At 36.6% G+C, this 23,281-nt stretch overlaps 2 protein-coding genes across 3 annotated transcripts in view; one reads left to right on the top strand and one right to left on the bottom strand.

The window, feature by feature from the left end:
• Positions 1 to 196: 196 nt before the first annotated feature.
• On the bottom strand, positions 197 to 12,649 carry LOC139687769 (fidgetin-like protein 1). The gene is made up of 13 exons (XM_071585056.1): positions 12,513 to 12,649; positions 11,705 to 11,841; positions 11,292 to 11,570; positions 10,657 to 10,910; positions 8,030 to 8,184; positions 7,916 to 7,939; positions 7,680 to 7,833; positions 6,964 to 7,072; positions 5,886 to 6,003; positions 4,230 to 4,344; positions 2,058 to 2,186; positions 1,596 to 1,787; positions 197 to 373 (listed from the first exon to the last, which is right to left on the bottom strand). The coding sequence occupies exons 1-13, from the start codon at positions 12,647 to 12,649 to the stop codon at positions 248 to 250; spliced, it is 1,929 nt and encodes a 642-aa protein (XP_071441157.1). The 3' UTR covers positions 197 to 247.
• A 62-nt stretch (positions 12,650 to 12,711) lies between these two features.
• Positions 12,712 to 23,281, top strand: part of l(2)k09913 (lethal (2) k09913) — a 52,426-nt gene continuing 41,856 nt past the window's right edge. Inside the window, exons 1-6 of one of the 2 annotated variants that reach the window (XM_071585884.1) lie at positions 12,712 to 12,763; positions 12,922 to 13,045; positions 13,169 to 13,211; positions 13,357 to 13,713; positions 14,052 to 14,323; positions 19,752 to 19,929. In XM_071585884.1, coding sequence (XP_071441985.1) covers positions 13,188 to 13,211; positions 13,357 to 13,713; positions 14,052 to 14,323; positions 19,752 to 19,929 — 831 coding nt within the window. In that variant the 5' untranslated portion in view covers positions 12,712 to 12,763; positions 12,922 to 13,045; positions 13,169 to 13,187. Of the gene's footprint in view, positions 12,764 to 12,921; positions 13,212 to 13,356; positions 13,714 to 14,051; positions 14,324 to 19,751; positions 19,930 to 23,281 lie in introns of both variants that reach the window. The other variant, XM_071585883.1, reaches the window with a different exon arrangement.

Below are 23,281 nucleotides of genomic sequence, written 5' to 3'. Positions count from 1 at the left end.
AGATATTGGTTTATCTCTATCTAGCTATTTATCTTACCTTATATGAATTATAAACAATAATTTGACACAGTTTTATAATTACATAGATAATATTACATATTAATATTACATCACAAATATTAAATTAAATATTACATAAAAATTGGAGCAAAAATAACACATCAGGAATGGCAAGTAAGTTTTCTTTATTTTTTCCAATAAAAATTGATATGAATACAAAGACATTTTAAATATATTAACAAATGAATTACTTGGCTATGCCACATCCATACTGATTATTCCATGAAATGTACTGATCCAAATCCTTTGAAGAAACACTCGCTCGAACCTGACTTAGGGCTGCTTTGAAATCATTCAATTCGACAGGTCTCACCTGCAGAATGAAAAAACTGTGTCAGAACTACATCAATACATAGGGGACATCTCAGTGGGCAGGGTTTTGATCTGAGGGTCCAGATTTGATTCCCAGTCTCAATATGAGAACACATGTGGTATTTCAGGTACAAGATCTCCCCGAGAAACCACATGGAAAGCAACTGGCCCACATCCTTACTCTGATGTATTAATTTCACACACTTCAGGGCATAGTATGAGGTGAGCTCTACTCTTGTCTATCTAAACCAAACTTTGGTTTGATTACTGTGATATTGTGGTTCTATCAATGCATTAATGTAAAAGTAGGTACAAGTAGCAGGCAATACATATTATCCCAAAATATTAAAGACTGAATTATTCTTTAGGTTTCTTTGTCATGAAGATTGGAGTAGCGTGGAGGATAATGTACTGGCTTCTAACGCAAAGTGCCCGGGTTCAAATCTCAGAGGTGGCAGTATTTTTCAGTGGCATCCCGATCCTTACTTGGGGTGCTCTATGGAGAGCACTTCCAAGTGGAGTATGCCATTTGTTAGATGGGATGTAATAAAACTGTGGACCCCTTGGAACTTTTGATTAAGGTTAGGCTAATTTCTTAACAACAATACTCAAAGTCCCAGTCATCAGTTTTCTCCTCCTTGTCTACGCTTATTCATGTGAGACAATCCTTTGTTTTATGTCCCAATTACTTTGACCATTTTGGTCTAGAAGACTTCCTAGATGGGTAAACTATGATTATAACGACTGCTATAAAAGCCTAAAAAATCAATGATGGCCTGGGATGAGATGTATTCAATGATCTTCACCACATTTTGTAAAATGATTTGATTTGTAGCAGACATAACCATTGCTTGGAAGCAAAATAAGCATTGCGACAAATCTTGCACTGTTTTTACCAAAATGATGAAACAAGGTCACTTTTGGAACTGTGTAATATCAAACATTTAGGACTTAAACAGTTAAAGTCGCTTGATTTCAAACTCAAAAGAGATAATTTTCAAGTGACATCACCTTTTTAATAAATAAAAATTCAATTCACCTTTCATGCATGAATTTATGCTTACTCAATAAAAACTTCAGTTGAGGTCATTAAGAAAAAAGTCATACTGGCTCTAATTAACTATTAGACCAAAGGTCATGGTAATTTAAGGTCATGCTACTTTCACATAAATATCCATGCAAATCTTTACGTGGATAAAACTAAAATGGTATAAAATTCTTACCTGCTCTGGTTGTATGTGCTCAATGTCCTCAAACTTGATTGAGCGAATAGGGCCAAGAGCCGCCTCTCTACAAAGATTTTTCATGTCAGCTCCTGAATAACCATCAGTCAAGTCAGCCACTTCATCGATGTCTGATGAAGAGAGGCCATTTCTTTGGCTTGACATTAGCTTTGCAACAATTTGACGTCTTGCCTAGATTGAAACATTCAGAAAAAAAGAAAAAGTATAAATATTCTTCAAAATTTATGGGAATTTCTGAGAGTTGAGGGTAGATAATGAGTCTGCCATAATACAGATACAATCAGCTAATATTCCAGGCAAGTAAGGCTTTTCAATTTAGTCAAGTATGATTTAGTCAGTCTATTATGCAGGTGAGAAAAATTCTATCAGTTGAGAACCCAGCTGCATTTTGTGTGCGGCAGATTAGAAAGTCTAAAACTTCATTTATTTTTCAAAGTGTACCTCTCGTTCAGGTAAAGGAATGTACAGACGCTTCACCAAACGCCTACGAGCTGCTTCATCAAGCTCTTGAGGACGATTTGTAGCTCCTATCACCAAAATCCTCTCATCGTCGGCAGTCGCAGCACCGTCCTGGGAAGATGTATGAGAAGAAGTGATGTGAATGATGGTTTCAGTAAATTATTTTGCATTAAAATGATTACAGTGCCCAATTAACAATGTTAATAATGCACCTCGTGATGTAAGACAAATTTCTGTGGAGGATAATATGAAATCATTTTTGTTGGAACATGTGATCAACTGAATTACAGAGTATAATGGGAAGAGTCCACCCCAGCCGTACTCTTATAAATGGGCAAAGGATGGGTGAGGGAAATTGGAGAAAATACAAGCAGTAAATCGATAAAAATTATAAAATTAAATAATTAACTGAAAATAAGACCAACAATAAATATAGTAAAAAACTGAAAATAATTGAAATATTTAAATACCGCAAACGGTTAGAACAATGAAATGGAGGACTGCAAATAAATCACGTACTAACTAGCTTGGATATACTATACAGCATTGATCCATGCTAGTCTCAAGCACTCAAACGCACGTAGTAAAATTTAGAATAATACAAAAATTTTTGAAAGCGAAAATTAATCACGCATTCTCTAGCTTGGATGTACTATGCAGCAGTGATCCTTGCTAGTCGCATACACTCCCACTCTATCAGGGCTTACGAGAGGTTTCCCTCTGCGTCAGGGGCCCACCAATCACTCACTTGCTTGGGTATGCGAAGATGCCTTAACCCTAGCAAAACTCACTTATTAATTTTCACTTTCAAAAATTTTTGTATTATTCTAAATTTTACTACGTGCGTTTGAGTGCTTGAGACTAGCATGGATCAATGCTGTATAGTATATCCAAGCTAGTTAGTACGTGATTTATTTGCAGTCCTCCATTTCATTGTTCTAACCGTTTGCGGTATTTAAATATTTCAATTATTTTCAGTTTTTTACTATATTTATTGTTGGTCTTATTTTCAGTTAATTATTTAATTTTATAATTTTTATCGATTCACTGCTTGTATTTTCTCCAATTTCCCTCACCCATCCTTTGCCCATTTATAAGAGTACGGCTGGGGTGGACTCTTCCCATTATATTTATACGGCCGTAGTTATCGTTCGCTTTGTACATTGAATTACAGAGTTTTTTTTTAATCCTAAACCTAATGAGTATCTCTGGTGGGCACCAGTTACTTTTTAAGAAAACATTTGTGTTTGAACACCTAATAATGAAAATGAAAACGATTGAGATAGCTGCACTGCTGACTGTAAATTGGGATTAATTTTATTTTTAAATTTCAATAAAACGTCAAACTTATCTAAACTCTGTAAATCCAGAATACAAATACAGGGTCCACTGTAAAAGTAATGTGCATTTTCCAGGAAAAATAGATTAATCGATCGCGCTTGTACAAATTGTTAAAATTCTTCAAAATACTCTCTCCCCCCTTGCATCAATATGTACACTTGCGGAGACGTGTCTGCCACGCCTGGAAGGCACTACCCCTGTAACTCCTCGACGGGAATGTCTCTCGGGAATGTTGTAACATGCTTTTGGATGTTTTCCACGGACTCCCAATGCTTTCATTTCAGCTCTCTCTTCAATCGGAGGGGAAAAAGAAGTCGCACGGTGCCAAGTCAGGACTGTCAGAGGGCTGGGGGACCACCAAGGGGTGGTGCTCTGGGCCAGGAAGTTGGTAACAATGAAGGACATGTGGCTGGGGCCATTTTCATGCCAATCTTCAATGCAATGCTCCATCACGCAGTGTAACAAAGTTGAAAAACACACTTCCCGCAGAGACAAGTCTTTCTGCTCAGACTGCTCACAGCAAACTGGCAACTGGCTGCGTTGGAAGGGCAGACCCCCCGACCATATTTCCCGACCAATTTTACCGTGCTGCTATCGATAGTCACATCACAATAAAATCATGCGCATTACTTGCATAATGAACCACATAATTACCACACAGTACAACTGGTTGCAATTTAAAGTTGTGTAAATTGACTATAAAAATTTAATTTATAAAATAGTTTTGATCGCATGGCACTAATCAATTCTGCTAGATAGTTCTGGCCATGGAACCACCATATTGGTGACCAAATATAACATACAAAAACTCACCAGCTGAACTAAGAATTCTGTTTTTATTCTGCGAGAACTTTCATGATCAGTTTCATTTCTTTGGGAGAGAAGAGAGTCAATTTCATCAATGAATATAACAGCTGGAGGTTGACATCTGCAAAAAAAAAGGGAACCACATACAAAATAATAATCGGATTTCTGCTCACGCCTATTCCTTACTTGAACATGAAATAGCAAAGCGACAGAAAAGTATTATTTGTCATAATCATGAGTTATATCTCATTGTTTTTTTTTCAATTCAAAATGGGATTGAATCTTTTTGAATTTCTATTGGACTGGAGTATTATTATTCAATTGAAATTTTCTCATGAATAAGGAGGTTGACGCAAAAAGAAACAATCATTATGCAACACGAAGTTGAGGAAAATCATTCTTCTCCTGTATGAGGGTAAGAAAGAAACTTTACACTTCCACAATAAAGATTTAATATTTCAAGACCATGGTCGTGAAATATTAAATCTTTATTGTGGAAGAGTAAAGTTTCTTTTTCACTCTCATAATGAAGGAATTCCAAACAGTCAAACCTGAAACTGTTGTTTCTTCTCCTTGATTAGGGGTTAAACCATAGATGCCACCATGCTATCAAAAATTCCAAGGAATACGTACTTAGCAAGTGAATTCAAAGAAAGAAATCTGTTTATGTTCACATATTTAATCTGCAATCCTGGATTACATTTTGATCTGTTCATTTGAACAAGGGTGATAGTAATGATTCCCATATTTAAGCGGTTACACCAATTTAGAAGTGTGGAAGAGAGAAGCTGAAGGCAGACATCAGTATTGAAGGAGTGAAACTAGAATAAGTTGAATCGTTCATCTGAGCAGCAGTCTAACTTAGGATGGAAGAAGTTTGACCAAAATCAAGCAAAGAATAGCTTTGAAGGTGTTCATGAAAAAGAGACAATTACTACGTTCAAAGAATCTGGGCTTGCAAACGAGGAAGCAGTTCGTCTAAATGTTTGTATGGAGCATGGTACTCAACAGACCAGTGACATGAAACATTGGAAAATTGGACCAGCTAAGATTAGAAGCCTTTGAAACATAGCCTTGAAGATTAAATGGGTAGACAATGTGACGAATGAGGGAGTATACATAGAAGATTAGAAGAAAAAAGTACCACATGGAGAGCCTTCTAAGGCAAAGAGGAAGTAGATGGATTGGACACACCTTGAGGCACGATGGATTAGTTAGGACCATAATAGAAGGGAAAAATATAAAGAATGATCACACAAGGAAGAATAAGAGACAAATACATGGGACAAACTAAGTAGGACGTAAAACAGAGAAGGTATATCAGGGGGTGAGAGAAAATAACACTGAATAGAGAAAGATGGAGGGTTGAAGTAAACCAATCTTAGGAATGAAATACTGACTATGATGATCATTTTAAAGCATATTTTTTTAACCTCATCATGACCTCAATTATAAGCCTACTTTTGGTAAAAAAATATAAGCATGAAATTCCCAAAAAAAATTTGAAAATTTATAAGATTTAATTAATTTTAAATCAATATTAAATAACCAAGGATTGCAGAATACAGCAAATTCCTAGAAATATTTCAAATGCATACTGGGTAAGTAAGTTCAACATGAACCCAGCCATAAAACACATTATGCCTAAAAGCCAAAAGTTACCTTGCGACTGCAAAAAGGGCTCGAACCATTTTTTCCCCTTCACCAATCCATTTGGAGGTGAGGGAGGAGGCACTTATGCTGAAGAAAGTCGACTTAGACTGAGATGCGATGCACTTTCCTGAAATAAAACGAGGTACAATGGAATGAGATAGATAGATGGATGGATAAACGTCTTTATTTGGGCAAAATTGAGACCATAAGGTCCCTTCTTCCATTTACCTCTTCGTGATATACATAACAAAAATAATAATAAGAGGAAATATAAAGTGATATAAAAAAAGAAAAAAATGGTGGAGTCATGGAGTAGTAGTATTTAGGGGAGGCGACCAACAGCTAAGGTCATTTGCGCCATAGGGGATGGACAGGAAAGGATGAAGGGTGGAGAGAAACCCGGCGTCGGCATTAGCCTGCTCTTTGCGAAAGGCGCCAAGGGGTCCGCAGCTTAACGTCCCATCCAACGGACGGCGTACTCACTCAAAGTGCCCTCCACAAAGCACCTCAAGTCAGGATTGAGATACCTCTGAAAAATATTCAACACCGTTAGGATTTGAACCCGGGCCCTCTAGGTGGGAAGCAAGTACGATAGCCACCACAACATCTCGATCCCCGGTGGAGTCATATATATAATAAAAGAAATAATCACAAGAATTAATTTTGTGGGAAAAACCAAGGGAGTGCAGACATGAAGACCCTAGTAAAAACCCACGCAGAAAAACACCCACAAAGAAGGGGGGCATGAAAGACATGTGAAAACCCTGCAAGATAGCAAAAAAATAAATAATAATGATAATGAAATAATTATAAAAATAAATGAAGTACAATAAAAATATATATAACAGTGTGAGGCACGGTGCAAAACAATATAATAAGACATTTACAATACGATATACAATGGATTACAGTACAATATATACACATGAATAGACATACTAAAGTAAAATGAAACTCACTCTTGAAACATCCATGTGAAACACATTGTATATTGTTGTCTAGCTCACTGTATATAATACACATAACTAGCAGTAGGCACATTACTATTTACAATTAATAAAAGGGATAAGTTATGAAAGAGACTTGCCTATGAGTGTTTTGCCAGTTCCAGGAGGACCAAATAAAAGAATTCCTTTAGGTGGGCCTCGTAAACCAAAAAATATGTCTGGGCGCAGGAGTGGCCAAACAACAATTTCCTGAAAAGGAAGAAAAATGACAAACTATTATATGCGTTCATGTACCATTATGTTTCCACCATGTGGTGGGTTTCTGTGTTGAGTGCGTGCATATTATATATATCTACATTCATACATAAAGCTTCCTCTTTTTTGAACAAAAGTTCATTAATTTGTCTTTCATTTCCAATAATTTTTTTCCAAGGCTAACCAAAAAATATCCGCCAAAAACCCTACTTGTAAAACTTCAACACAGCATCTAGCCTAATGGCTCAATAAAATTTTTGAAATAGAAGCAAAATTGTTGAATGCTAAATTTAACATAAATTTAATTTTTTCATCATTGTTTATTAATTATTAGCTTGTTAAAAAAGCTTTAGCCAGATTCATCTGTGGTTCCAGTTATACTAAATATACAAACAGAATTTTTTGGGAATTTCACGGGAGATTTGAAAAACTCATCGAAGAATTGGGAAAATCATTTTTGAAAATAGATAACTTGAAAATTTTTGAACTCCCAGACTCTGGTGTTTCTACAAGCTTGGCCAAAATTAATGTTGCGAATAATGTTTTGAGAAGCATGAGACCAATGAAGAATTATGATGCTATAAAATTTACAGGTTATCACCTGAATTGTCGCTTTGGCAAATTCCAATCCGGCAATGTCACTCCAATCAACTGGAGTCCCATTGTCAATTATTTCATTTTGAATGAGTTCTACCATTTTTGGATCTATTCCTTTCAACCTCTCATCTTCCAACATTTCAGGTGATGCTGGACGCCTGCAAACATTTAAGGAGAAGTTGTAACGGCAACGTAGAGCAGCAAAATTAATGAGTCAATTAAGAATACTAAATACCTTACCTGCTCGTATTGCCAGGATCTCGCCTGAATGAACAAAGATAGAATCATGATTAGTCCGAACAAATCATGGCACAATAAAACAAGTATGACAATCTCACTGGTTAATAAACTTACTCTTGTCCTGGCTCTCGTCGAAGAGGAAGAACAAAATCTTCATTCACAGGGGGTCTCCTGCTAGTTCCCAGATGCTTTTGAATCCTGAAGGAAGTCTGCCTACCACCCCCATTGCTATTTCCTCCTCGGGCCCATTTTTTCTGATTCTGAATACCCTGTTTAACAGAAAATAAAATGAGAAAAAAAACATCAATTTTTATTCCATTTAGTTTAAACTCGTGAGCTCAACAGTCTGCTCAGTAGGTATTTCACTCCTAAGATTGGTTTACTTTACTCTTCTCTATTCAATTGGTATTCCTTCACCCCTTGATAGATTCTCTAATGTTTTACATCCATCTTAATTTGTCCCATGTATGTGTCTCCTATCCTTCCCTTTCAATATGTTTCTAACTAATCCATTTTGCCTCAAGGTGTGTCCAATCCATTTAGTTCTTCTTCTTTGCAGTAGAGTTCTCCATAGGATCCTTTCTTCTTTTGCTTATTCCATTTACTTTCTCATTCCTCACTTTTTCTGTCCATTTGTTCTTTGCCATTAAACTCTAACACCATGATTCAATGGCCTCTATTCTTAGCAATTTTTCTTTTCCAATGAATCATCTCATAACTTAAAAATCATTTAACATATATTCGCTATTTATCAGCCTTTTGGTATTGAATTGTGATTTTTGAAATTTGAGTTTAAGCTTGTCATCACTCTCTGTCCATATGAAAAATGTCATACACTGAACACTCAAGGCTCATTTCAAAAGTATGGGTCAATAGGCTACAGATAGCGATTAGGACACCACTTCATATACATTAATTTTAACTCATTTGCTGGGGATGTATCCACCATTTTGTACAACAGACCTTAGTACTATATATTTTTCCAAAAATAGCATGACAGTGTATTATGAAGAGGGCGGCTTTATCCAATCCAGACAGTTGTGCAGCCCAATCAGTGTTTTAGATTTCTAAATTCAAGAGTACTTTATACTGCTGAAAGTCATCATCAATCACGTGAAATATATGGACCTACCACAATGAATGGATAGGAAAGTGAGGCAATGATGACATTAGTTTAACATGGCCAGTCCAATTTTTCATGGCAAACCGATGAATGGCAGGTCTCATACCTGAACTGATTGTTTTGTTGAGTGCTTAAATGCAAAAGAGGGAGAGAAATCATCGCTTCAAGATTACTTATCTTTTTATTGAATTTTACAGCAGTTTCAAGGTTAAAACTGTTAGGCAACATGGCAAAACTAATATTTAACAACGGGGCTCACGATTGGTGCTGGTAATGCGGAGAAGTACTCGCAAAGACCAGAGATATATTAATGAAATGCATGCTTTTTTATATTGTTTTAACCATGAGGAAGATGAATGCTTTGCCCACTCCATCATTGGTATTGAAACATATGTCAATGCTCCTCAAGAACTGTCTTGCATTTCAAAGATCCATGGGAATGGAAGAGTGGAAAATCTCAGTGAAAAAACTAGCTGAAATTCCATGCATACATCCACATTTCATTGCCATAGATAAGTAACTTTTTTAAATGATACATAATATTAGCAGCACTGTAGCAATCTCCTGATTTACTGAGAACTTCACTTACACTGGGAATCCATTACATTGTGGACATAAAGTAATAAAACATTCATAAAATGACATTAGCCACAAAGCCCAAACATTGGAGTTATTGCATTTCAATTCTGATGCATTCATTTAGTATGGGTTGAATTTAATTACAAGAAAAGTAAAGTAAAAGAAGCATTTGCAAAAAGGAGGGAATTCACCACAGATATACTAGATAAAAATTAATACAGAACATATCACTAAACCTGGTCTTTGGGGCAAGAGGATGAACATATATTAGAAGCTTTTGAGGTTTGTATTTGATAAGGAACCGAGTAAATAAGTGACGAAAAGAGTTGTGCCGAGAGAGTGACAATTGAAAAAGTTTTGCAAATGTTGTGAGAAGAGATAAAGGCTATAGATGAAATTTTAAGGAGGACAAGAATGTTACAAAAGTAAAAGGAAGAGATAAGAAGAAGATTGGATATTAGGAAAGCAAAAAGGGAAGCAGAAAGTATGGTAAACTGAAGCAGGAAAATATGTGGTTCAAGGAAGAGTATAAGGTTGAGGAAGGCAATGTATTATACATGAGCATTTATGGACTGCCCATTAATCTAACACTGATTAATTGGTAGAATACCTGTAATCATGGATGACATTTAATGCTTAAAGTTATTGAGTTAATATTATCCTGTCCAATAAGTACATACTTTTAGACTCACTTGTAAAAGGGATAACAGAAATAAGCACCCATATAGTCCTCAAGAATGCAACCTACATGCTATACACTAGCCTATGTAACTATTCCGAAAATTAAATAAGTGAAGTCTAGATTCAAATATGGTGATAGTTGCAACACTTAAGTTATCAAACTTCTTCCTTACTGACTTCCCAAGCCCATTGAAGTACAAACTTTTTATTTCAATATGTGTATTGATACTTTGACTTTTATTTCTGAAAGGAGGTTGAAGTTAACCCTTTATCCATGAAAAAATGTCTATCCATGATAATATTATTCATTTTTACTCAAAATTTTACTGATATACCTATGGTTTTCTTATACCCTTACCAATTCTTCTCTAGCGGTCTTAAAAAGTCCAGGTGCTGGTCTTGAAGCATTTCCAAAAGAGGCTGGTTGATTCATGCCTGTTTTGGCAGCCACTGGGTTATCAAAGGGTTGAAACTTGCTTGAACTTGCACATGATGACTGCTGATAATTGTCATATTTACTGGAGTTTTTTGGTTGCTGCATTTCAAATGAAACCCATTTATTTGATGATGAGCTTTCTTTAGGAGCAAAATAATTGGGCGGTTTTGCAAATGCTGCAAGAGAATTTCATCTATAAACAATCCACAATATTATATGGCTAAAATACGTACAAAATTAATGAATTCATAGTATTACACATTAATTTTGATTTGAGACAGCATCCAGACCAAAGTATGAGTAGCAAAAAATTATAACAAGTATCACAAATTTACTTTCAAGATTTTCTGAAAACCTATTATAATGAGAGATGTTTCAAGCACCACACACAAATTATTCTAAGTAACACATCATTTCCAATATAAATTTCAAAGAAAACAAGTTGCCACCTTGGTTTAAAAGGGCGTATAATTCTGTAAGGCTGTGCAGAAATCCTAAGAACATAATGTTTTCAATAAACTTATTGAATACTGAACATACTTAAACATATACCCTACCATTGGATGAAACAGGAGGAATTGACGAATTTCTCTGGTTTGATGGTCCATCTGAAAATCCATGTCCATTCAAAACTGCATCCCCTAAATCGAAAGAAATACAAGAACTTGACCGGTTGTTTGGCTGGAACGGATCACTCTTTTTCGCTTTTATTTGCGATGTGTCAAACAGTTGCTGCAAGTCTTCATTTGTAAAGCTGTTGCATTTACACTCCAATTTTGCCTTCAGTGGTTTTGGTATTTCTATGCATTTAAGGGAACTTTCCCATTGTGAGCACTCTAAAGGAAAACAATGACATGCAACCTTAGTTTAGTTGAAAATGACGTTTTCTCAAAGAAATGGTAAAATTGTCGGGTTGCTTGAACTTTATGAAAAATAACAAGAAAATTTCAAGAGTCAGTATTTAACTTACCACTTTTACAGTTCGATGCCAAAGCCAAGGATGAAGATGAATAGTTGTCTACATTTCCAGATCCCCTACTGTCTACTAATGAAGTATACAAGTTCAGATTTTCTTCTAATACTGCCGTTGACAGTTCATTGTCTTGACTAAAATGAGCAACAGTTTCAACAGATGAGTTACAATACTCAGTCTGCTACATTAAGTACATAATATGATAAAGAGTTAGGGTGAGAGAGACAATGGATGAACATTCTAATTCCAACCCATAAATGCTCTTTGTTTTCCGGCACGTTGCTCTTCCATGCTGGACATAAAATCTGCAACATTCAACTCATCCTAACCATTCTATCAGCAAACATTAAATCCCAGAGGGACTTGTGTATGAGATGAATTCCATGGTTTTCAGTTACCATGCTCAGAAACACGATTTACATCACCCTCCCGCGAGTAAAACAGTGAATAATAATTTGCTGTTTTACTTGCGTTATTTTCCAACTGCGGATCCTAAAGATGTGTTGTCAATATCATATGAAATCTAAGAAAGTGGATCATTTAACTGGGTTCGATATTTTAGGCAAGTATATGTGCAAATGAATGAGATTTTAACATTCTGAACACCGAAATAAATGTTTTCTTACGAGTACAGTTATAATAAAGCAGTTCCATTTAATTGAGAATACAATGGCTTAAATAATAAAAATGTGAATATTGGTGCACGATAGTTGGACTATCTTGGGATTTTCATACATTACGGTCGACAGCAAAAATATTGACCAATAACTTTCAGCGCATACGACAAAACCAAATTTTAACTCACAACTCCAATGAAGCTTGAAATGCTAAGGCTAAGCATTTCCTCCGAATACTAGCACTCTCATAGGGGTCACGACCACTATCCTTGAACTGAAGTTCCTGATAATAATGAAGAAAATTATATTGAGCTATTTCATCCATTCTAAATCGTTGGCGCTATACGGAGGTTACGCACATCTCAATTTCATCGTTGTTCCTTTGTTTGTGAATTTCCAACTCTCCACCTGTACAAGTGTAATTCCGGTAAATGAGATTGTAAGTTATTCTTAAAATGTGTTATTTTAAGTTAAGTCATGCGCAAGATTTGTACCGTAATTTTTTAAATAGTACATTTTCCAATTTCCCTGATATTTTGCTTAATTTCTCTTAGTAGCATGTGTGATTAACCTTTGCCATTGCATTTTGTATCGTAGCGCACTCCTTGCGGCCGTAAATCGGGTATCACTCAGCACTCAGCTGTCAGTGTATGATGTGTTCCCGGTCAGTTTCCTTGTGGTTAAGTTAAGCTGTTTATAGCTCTAGTGTCTTGCCTTGGCTGTGAGTATTGGATATTGCATAACAACATAAACAATAATATCTAATACAACAGCTGACCTATTGCTTAAACGGTATATCATTCAAAATGACTCTCCTAAGAACACTTTTCGTGGTCAATTGCAGTATTGCTCCTCTCGGCCGAATGTCAATCCAGAGATCTTTTTCCGTAAGTTCAATTGAGAATGATGTTATAGTCAAATATTCTATTTCTTAAATGCTATATTCTGTTCAAGAGATATTTGAGTTTTATGTCTCACAGTTTTAGGTTTTGAACTTTTCTATGGTTTTAATTTTGCTTTATTTGTCCTTAGCCTCGTAAAAGCATTGCTGTGGCTCACCCGGCTTGTGCATTTTTGCCATCATGGACACCACTAAGAAATTATTCCGTAAACCACTTAACCAAAGCGATGGATTTAATTACGCCTGGGAAGGAAAAAATTGGTCTTATTGCTGACAATAATGAGAAAGATTCTAAAGTAGGTTTACAGCGGAAGATGCTTCTAGCAAACCCTCCGACGGGAAAGTCTCTTGTAGTTATTTTAACATGGATGCTGAGTCGCCCGAAGCATGTGCATAAATTTGCGAAAATATACCTTGACTATGGTTTTGATGTTCTGACTGTGAAATTAACGCCGTGGCAGTTACTGTGGCCCGTCCAAGGGAGCCAGGTATGTAAAGTTTACTTCGCTCTGAAGTTTGTAGTAGACGAGAAAAAATCATTGATTTCATTCAAGTGGCAAGATTTATGAAAGAACAAGGCCCTCCCGCAGTATTAAATGTTTCCCTATTTTGTCGCGTTGTCTGTCCCTTATACGTAGTGATGTTTACTTTCCCGCTTTCAAGGCCATGTATTCGGCCGATATACTTAGTCCAGCAGTGCAGTGCGTTCCTAGATATAGCGGGAATTGATGGCCTTGAATTGTAAAGCCACACAAGTGATTCTCCCTATTCCTTACATCTTTTCCGGGTTTTTGTTGTCATCGCCGAAATCTTTACTTTATTTCAGATCGTTGCTGGAGAATTAGTAAGCTTTTTGCACCACAACAAGGGTTACAGCACTCTTTTTTTACATGGATTCTCAATCGGAGGATATTTATGGGGTGAGGCCCTTAGTCATATTGTTGATGACAAAGAGGGCCGTTATAAACCAATATTGGACCGTATAGTGGGCCATGTTTGGGACAGTGCAGCCGATTTACAGGACATTCCTATTGGTTTTTCACGTGCCATGTTTCCTACTAATGCTGTTCTGCGGGCAGGGTTGGAAAGATATGCCAGGTAGGTTCCAATAAATTAAGGTTTTGTGTTTCAGGAATAATGATTTTCAAATTTTTAATTAGCAATGGCAATAAATTAGGCTCTTTTCTAAATTGAAAGGAGTAAGTTAAAATAATCTTGATGCATATTTTGCTGTGACAGCTCGTGTATTTCACTAAAGGTTCTTAAATAATAGTTTAAATACTTTTTAGAAGTAGTTTAGAAAAGATGCACTAGCTTTTCAGATAAAATATTATAGAAATGTAGCCACTTGAAATGTAATTGAAAGCTGCAGACCTATCCATGCAAGGTACTTTTGTATTAATTTTAGACATTTTGTTTACTGGAATGGCTCATTTAATTATATACAGGATTGATAAGGATTCTTTTAAATTTCCTGAGAATTAAATGACCCCGTGTTCATCAAGACTCTTGGTGAGGATAATCGGGTTTAGTTTCATAAAACATAGTTGAAGGGATCCCATTAGGCAATGGATTGAAGATTAAGACAAACACTAGACATAGAATTTCATGACCAACAAATGCTAAATGTATTGGGATTTCCAGTTTTTGCTGCTTCCATTTGTGGCTGGATCATATGCTTTTTGTATCTAATTTAGTATTGGCTTGGATCAATTCATCTCCATTATGTTGGTATTTTTTGTTTTTCAAGACACCTCGAATAGGAAAAATGCAGTCGTATAAATTTTCTATCCAAAATGTTTTCCAGATGAGTGGTTACAGCTTGCCTTGCTCAATCTCTCTTGCTCACTGGGTTGGCCTGGTGTTTTAATCCTCAACTAATAAGATGCTTGGGAGTACTCATCATGTGTGCAGACAATTTTAAGATTTTTTGGCATTACTCAAGGGAGCTTTAATATGTAAAGTGCGAGAAATGGAATAGAATTGTAAATTGAATATCACCCAAAGGCTAGAATGATAACCATCATTGCAAGTTAGCTACCCTCAATTAATTTGTAGCGATTTTCTCTCGTTGCCAGTCTTCACCCTATAATCTTTACAATGTCATTGCATTGCTGGTATCTTCCCTTACTTTCTTACTCGTAATTCATCCATGGCCTCCTGTAGTTTTTTCCAGATTGGGTTCTTCGATTACAGTCGTCATTAGACGATCATTTATTGATATATCTGTTTGGTCTTCCATTTCTTCCAGCATGTTTCGTTAATGCATTATTTTTTTTTAGCACCATTCAAAACTCTTATTTAGCCATATCCACTATGTATCAATGCTGTATTGTTATTATTCTAATGTAATATTTTATTTGCATTGATTTTGAATATGTTTTCTTATGTTTTTTTTAATCCACGCTACGCTATTGAAAAAATAAAATTTAAAATGCCTCGTAATCTGAAACTGTAAAATTAAGGTCCCAGTTTTAAAGTCTCGGCTGAGTTCTTCAATAATGTTAATATTAATCTAATTTTACGTCGCTCAACTTCACATGTTCCGCGATTTCACGTAGACTATTTTCCAAAGCCCAACAGCAGAGTCTCATTCGATTTAACGACTTTATTTTTTCCTCATTCGCAGACCCGAAAAAAGAAAATGTTGGAGCTTTCTCCTTATGCTCACTCATAAAGGTAGACGAATAGGATGGTCAATGAAAGCACTATCGCTATTTACGTAGCTGCGAACCACAGAAAATAGATATCGCAATTATAGAAGGAATAATCGGATGCAAAAATTTTCGTGAGATATACATTTTCCGGTTGCCTTAAACATTCCATTACTTTTGAAAGCGGGAAAGTAACGGTTATAACAGTTGAAGACTACGTTAAATACGATTGTAACATAGCAGTGGCGTGAAACGAGGGGCGAACTAATTTCCTTTCTCTCGTGCCGGATCCGACTTCGTAAGATGTGGGGTGATTCGAGGTACCATACCCCACTTGTGATTTGCTTGCTGTGCCTTACTTAAGGTAACAATTTACTACTACTAAAAATTAATATTAATGGACGGCCCCGACTGATTGAACCGTTTCTGTCCTGGATCAGCCCACGTGCGCAAGTTAACGACCGTTGGCCTTACTAGCGGTTATTTCCCGCAATTCCTTGCCGTGTAATCGCCATCAATAATTGAGATCAGCGAATGAAAAGGTAGAAAGATTTGTATTAAAAATGCTCACATGTGTTATTATGGTTTGTTTTCAGTTTCATATTACTTCACTTGTGTGATTATTTAGGTGTCACCCACACGCATTCACCTTCATGTTGATCATGCGTTTCCCCTGGGCCAAACCTCAATCGCCAGCTCCTTTAGCCCAAAGGTTACTTTCGGAACATTGGGAAAACCTGTTCAGCATCGCCCTCTCCGGTCAGAATGACCTCTTTTCGTCCTTCGGGGCCATACAACTGCCAGCGGTTGGAGGATCGGATTTGCAACTTTTTGTAGTGGAAGCAGGATTAGCTTGGGGGAATTGTATTTCATTATTACCCCTGAGATGATTATTATTTCTTACCTTGGGGAAGGTACTCGTTTACTATTTTAGTCCCCTTCATGCTCTTAGGAACTCCTACAATGCCTCTGAGAGATGCTGCGGGGTGAAACAAATTACAATTGCTTTCCTTATATTGGGAAAGGCGTAGTACGTCGTGGATAAAAATTGTCGATTATTCTTTGGAAGCCCTGATGTTAAACTGAATTGGAGATTTCCTTTCAAAGTAGGATCGCGCAAAAGACGAGGCGATTTTCTTCATTGTTCTCGAAAAGGAATCATAAACACAAAGTTCCACCGTACTTCTTTGATGAGGCGGTCAGAATTCTCCTTCTAGCTGTGTAAGGTTAGTTTTCTAAAGAGTGGTGTTTATTGATGTATTTAACAGCTACATTTTGATATCACAGTACGAAACTAGTGTTTTCTTTTTTGTCGTAAAACCTTATTTGCCGTGCGCTTTCGCATACTAACCCAAACGCTTGATCCGACGTCTACTGCTGCTACTATCTATTTATTTGTTATTATGTTAATGTAATGGTATTCTTCCGCGTATTCCATTGGGCCTAGAATAGTCCTGCGCATGCGCATTGTTGTGAGCAACCCTTTTCCAGAAAAGCCTGGTTTATTACTTTCGCGCGTACGATCGTAAAGTTTTCGCGGACATCGCGATCTCCGCGAAACGTTTCTTCGATGAAATTTCCGCTTTAACCCTCAAGCTCTTGAGTGTGGAGTGTTGTAAGAAATACTTGGCCAAACGAGTTGGATCGAATTATTCTGCGCTGTTTCAAGAGTCGAGAGGAAAATGCGGTGTTATTGTTATACGATGATGAATAGGATTGTTTATCGGTAGTTGTGGATCAAGTTGGAACTTAGAAAAAATGCGGCAATTCGCTAAAAATCTTTGAGCATGGAGAAAATTGTTGAAATATACTCGTAGGTGATAAAAAAAATGAAGAAACACAGGTACTTTGATATTTCATTGATAAGACCTGGCCAAAATTAAAACAAATACATTTTCGTTTTTATATAGTTTTTATTATCCCATCTTTAATAATGTTGTACTTGAACAACTTGCCTTCAAAAGGTTTCGAACGGGTTTTCACTGTATGGTTTAATGAACCATGTCCTCGTTTTGAGAATTTTGTTATATTATCTTCTTTTATTACTTTAATAAGGGGGAAGTATTCTTTGGTTTTGCTTTTCTGCTGACAGGCGTCTTTTATTTTATTCCATCATTGCTGATTCTGTTTAATAGGCATTACATGTGTCCTCTTTTTGAAAATATGTTTCCCTATCTGTTTTCGTTCGGTCGTTGCTTTCATTCCTTTAGCTACGGGAGTTATCCTCGTGATGGTTGTGCGTTTGAATAATGCACCTATATTTCCTTCTCCACAAAATATTATATCTGGCCTGCTTTATCTGCATTGTGTGGATATGTCATATGCTTATCGAAATTCGTCAGTCTTTTTTGTTTGTTTACATTCCTTTCATCCTTTCTTTGTCCATTTATTACTATGCTTCAAACATTAGGAGCGATGAAATACTTTTATTGCTTTTTATTTTAGTCTCAGTATTTTTACAAGTGTAATTATTAATGCTATCTGCATTTATGATGGACTTATGTTTGGAAATAGCCGATATCCAACTTTTTCTTGGCACCTTAAATTTTTTTTTGACTTAACTGCTCCAATAAACCAGAAACAATATTTTTTATCAGTTTTGATTTTAGTGGACATTAATGGAGGGCGAGGTAGTATCAGGCGAATTTGTGCCGATCATAACAAATGTGTTCGAGGCTGGTTACTGAGGCTTTGGTTTACTAGCATGGGAAAATTAATATTTTCAAAGGATGAAATTTAAGTGAAATGTCAATAGGACGTTAAAATGTCAAATGGAAATCAGTTTGTTTAAAGTGTTTAGTATTATCATAACTCAATATTTGCCGTTCTTGTATGCACATATTAGACATATGGACAAAAAAAGGAATCTCTCCATGGTGAAAGTTAAAAAAAAAACATCGCATCTTCTGCCCCATCTTACTCCTTTTTTTAACCATTTAGGTACCCATCCAACACTATCCAGTTATTAATCCTGGGGTGTTTGTAACATTGCTTTTAAATTGGAAAAAGGTTGTGCAAATCAGCATTTATAACATGGGTACTTAAGAAAATCCAATTATTTGTTCTTCGAGCTAGTTTTCGGTCGTTTTTTTGGACGACCTTACTTAGTTTTTGTCTCCTGAAAGTGCTTATCTGTGTTCATTTTTTTTTAAATAAAATTTTCCTGAACGAAGTACCTTGAGTGTGTTCTCACTTATCATGAGATTGTATCAATTCTGGCATATATCTAAGAATTTCTTATCTTGAATGTTTAAAAAAAAATAGTCGAATGTTACAATGTACCAATAGGAATTTATCGGAGAGAGAGTAGCTGTTCCCATGTGAAAAAGGCAGAATTGTCTTGTTCATTACCATGGTCCTGTGCCATTCTGATTGAATTCCACGGTTTCTTAACCGTGAAATGCTCCTCTGGTGAAAATGTGACCTGGAGTTGTGATATTATCGTAATTAAAATCGTTTCAACTAATTATGCTTTGATTGGATGATGTGTATTTTTTGTTCTAGTGAAAGCTATCGTTTTTATACTTTCATAATGTTTTTTCTTTTCATCAAGCATACTTCATTTCTGTAGTGTTCCATTTCATTGAATCACCACTTGGAAACACTGCCAGTACAATTTTTAATAGATGGAATTAATAGGGTTAAGTGTTAAAGAATATACGTAATTTAAGGTTTTTGGAGTCCCTTTTGCACGATTTGTAATGCAATGGACCGAAAATGTAAATTATAAAGTAAAAAAAAATTGATCCGTGCATGTTGATGCTTCTTGGGGAGGGGGTGGCGGAACTTGAATTTCCACCCACTAATTATGAATAATGGCAAAAGTGATGGAACTTCAATTTAGTCACGTATTACCTCGCATTGTTTTCTAGGTACCACCTGAAAACATTCCATGATGCCGCCACAAGTCATTATATCCGTTCTAGTCAAATGTTTCACAATGCACTTGTGAGGTCTCCAGCACTTATGCTATTTTCTAAGGCTGATCCAGTGGGCACTGTTGAGAGCAATATGAGCGTGAAGATGGACTGGGAGGCCCTTGGTGTCAAGGTAAGCCAATTTTTAAAAAAAATAATCAAACTGACCACAGATGTTTTCTTAACCATTATATGTGTATTACAATCCGCGTCATGGAGTTTACGGTAATTTACACCGATCGTCAATATGTCTTTATTCAACAGTATTCCCAACAGAGTGTTTGATTTAATAAATCTAGCTCAACAAAAGGTCTGCGGATAGCATTAATGCCAGAGAGGCGAAAACAATTGGTTGTTACAGTGAATGAGTTCGGTTGAATTGAATCGTAATCAATTCTAACCGTTCACCAAACTGTTATTTCCTCACTGGAAGAAGTCTGGGGTCTTTGTTGAGCAATCGGGAATTGGGTCTTCTTAATCGGTGATCCGTTAGATTCGGCCGTAATTGCACTGCATTGTTTCTTTGAGGGTGGCGTGCCTCGCTCAAAAATAAATCTTACACGCTGGATTCGGCGAATTTGATCTTGCAATGAAAGTTCGGTTGATTTTGAACTTTACCGCTGCGTCAAAAGCGCCAAATGATTAAATTTGGTGTGCCTTCAGTTGACCTGGCCTTTGTCATGGAAGAAAACTACAGAAATTTACATGAATTATGCGTAGTCCTCGAGTTTGCCCGAGGATTGACACATGGGCGGAGTTGAGGGAGAGGGCGGGGTGTCGCACTACTGCTTTGGGGGCATGTCCCCGGGGCACGTGTCGAAATGTCTGTTGGCCAAAATTTCTTTCAGTTTTCACATTTGATGAACACCAATAGAATCGTTCATATCATCACAGAATGGGCGAATAGGGTAGCTAAGTGGACAGAGCGTTCTGTTTATGGACATTCAAGGTCTCCGGTTCAGATCCCGGTAATTTTATGTACCGTGTACAAGTTCAAACCTAATTTTTGCATCGTGGTATTTGAAGGAAAGAAAGTTATTTAGGCCAAAAAAAATACTTCATCGGTCGTCTTAAGATCACAGTAGTAAAAGTGTTGCTTGACGTGTAAATGTTTGATTGCCATTTTTCACGACATGAACTCGGGACTTTTAAGGCTGTTGCATCGAGGTGTTAGTCATATGTCATTCAGATAACGTTGTCTTTTTATTTGGAGTCTCAAGTGCACTCTATCAAATGATCATGATAGAACATAGTCCTCCCTTGATAGTTATCATAGAAAATGACATTGAAAATCCAAGGTTTTATCCAAGAGACGAAACACGCTCTTGTGGCGTGTTAATTGTAATTTATGTCGTTTTCACGAAAAACTTACATGATTTGCGCAACCATGTAAGATTTGCGATAGTGTTTACTCAAAAGCCTTTATTTAAATGTCAACAATCAAATTATCGTTAAAAAACTGTCGAAATCGATTTTAAAAAAATGGTGACCTAAAATTGTAATTTCGGATCGTATATGTTTTGCGAACTGCAATTATTTCCAGCAACAACTGTTACAAACGGGAATCCTTTTTACTTTGTCTTTCCTCGCTCGTCATTCATAAATAATTTTGGTGACGCATTGACTCATGCAGTCACAATCCAACTTCCTTCAGCTGCGCTATTGTTGCGTGCGTGTTTGTCTGTCGCTATTCGTACGGCGATGAGTGGTTCGAAGTTAGACACGTTCCTCTACGTAGAAGCACGCTATTAAATTTGAGGCCCGTAATTCGTGACGAAGCGGGCGAAACAATTTAACGTCGGGTCGTTTCATTTAATGGAGGTCTCCTGAAATAGATGTGAATTAATCCATAGGGTTATATGGAATCACTTGGAAATGTCAGTAGTTGGGCATTAATCCACAGAGGCTAAGTCCAAGAAACGCCGCAGTATTAATTTTAGCGGAGGCATCCTTTGATGGATACGCGAATTACAGGATATCAATTTAAGGTGACGCTAAGGTAACTTAACCCACTAAACTTATTAGAAAACGTGGAATTAAATTTCGAGTTCCGTTTTAGGAGAATGATTTTCCGCTGTGAAATTCGCCATGTTTGAATTCCCTGTGTGCTCCTCCTAGGCCTTGATATTTTCAGTCTTAATAATCTGGTTTCCGTCTTTGATCCTTTACTAAACTGTTACCCGCAGAAATTAAGGAAGAATAATTATAATTTCATAGATAAAAATGTTTTTTTATACTGTCATGGGGATAATAGGTTTGAGTCACCTAAATGTTGTTTTTTTTAATCATTATTCCAACCCATTATTTTATCCAAGTGAAAAAAAATCAACGCTAAGTTGAACCGTCAGTTACTCAATTGAACAAAGTAATATTTGTAAATTACTCTGCTATTGGAGATATTTGTGGACACATGAATAATTTTTGCGTAATATATTTAATTAGCTCTTTTTAAATTAATTTGCCTTTTCCCATGTCTTGGAATGAAAAGTAATTTGCCAATCGTTCGATCCGCATCTGTGACCAATTGGTCGATAATACTTTGAAAATGTACTTTTTATTTAAGTTTGCTGTCGGTTGAATCGCTGACATTATGCTGAACTCTCCCTTAGCTAATAAAATGACAAGTGCAGTATTCGTTGAGGCTGGCCTCTCGGTTGCGAGTCGGGAAGTACTCTTTTTATTCTAATAATCTGGGGGAAAACCTGAAAAAACCGCCTAATTTTTATGAAAACCGGGAATTATGGCAAGCAAATCGGGAATTCCATCCTGCGAGGATGATTTTGATTTTATTTTTGAGACCGTTTCATGTTTGGTGTACTCACGCGTTTTAGACCCTGGCGAATATCAAAAGCTGCCCAGCATGGCCAATCCCTTTGACGCCTCTGGACGCACGGAAAGGGCTGAGGGATAATTTGGGACCGTTTTACGCGATGCTTATTTCAGCGGTAAAATCAGATTTCCTAAAATCGTATCGTTTAAAAACAAGGGAGAATCGCATTCGTTAAGTGATTTTGGACGTGGTGTTGGTCTTATTTAATTTAGGACGGTAACTGATGTTGGACAGTGCGCGAGAAAGAACGTGGTCTGATACTGGGTCCTGTGTATTGTATTACTTGGTGTTTTAATTGATTACCCATGTAGTGGCTTAGTGTTAATTTTAATAATAATAAAAAATGAGTTCATTCGATTTCAATACAGGAAACAGAAGTGAGTACGATGCTTATTTTCTATCCGATTCCTGCATCCTAACTGCCAATCACAGAAGAGCAGGGCCAATTGTAGAGACTGCCGATTGTTGCGTCGGAATCAAATTTATTTTCTGTCAACACCGAGCTCGACGAAAGCACACGACAAGGAGTTTGCGCATTCGGAAAGAGTCGAAAGGAGAGTTGGGTCGTGTGTGAAAGGATTCATCATTCGAGACTTGTAGCATCGATTTTGCATCCGATGTTGAGAATCTTGATTCCAGTAACTGAAACGAGCTT

The sequence above is a fragment of the Hetaerina americana genome, unplaced genomic scaffold, assembly GCF_022747635.1.
Source record: "Hetaerina americana unplaced genomic scaffold, ioHetAmer1.1.p SCAF_2, whole genome shotgun sequence".
NCBI classification, from domain to species: Eukaryota; Metazoa; Arthropoda; class Insecta; order Odonata; family Calopterygidae; genus Hetaerina; species Hetaerina americana.
Note: the sequence above shows the minus strand (reverse complement) of the source record. Positions and strands in the feature narration are given on the sequence as shown.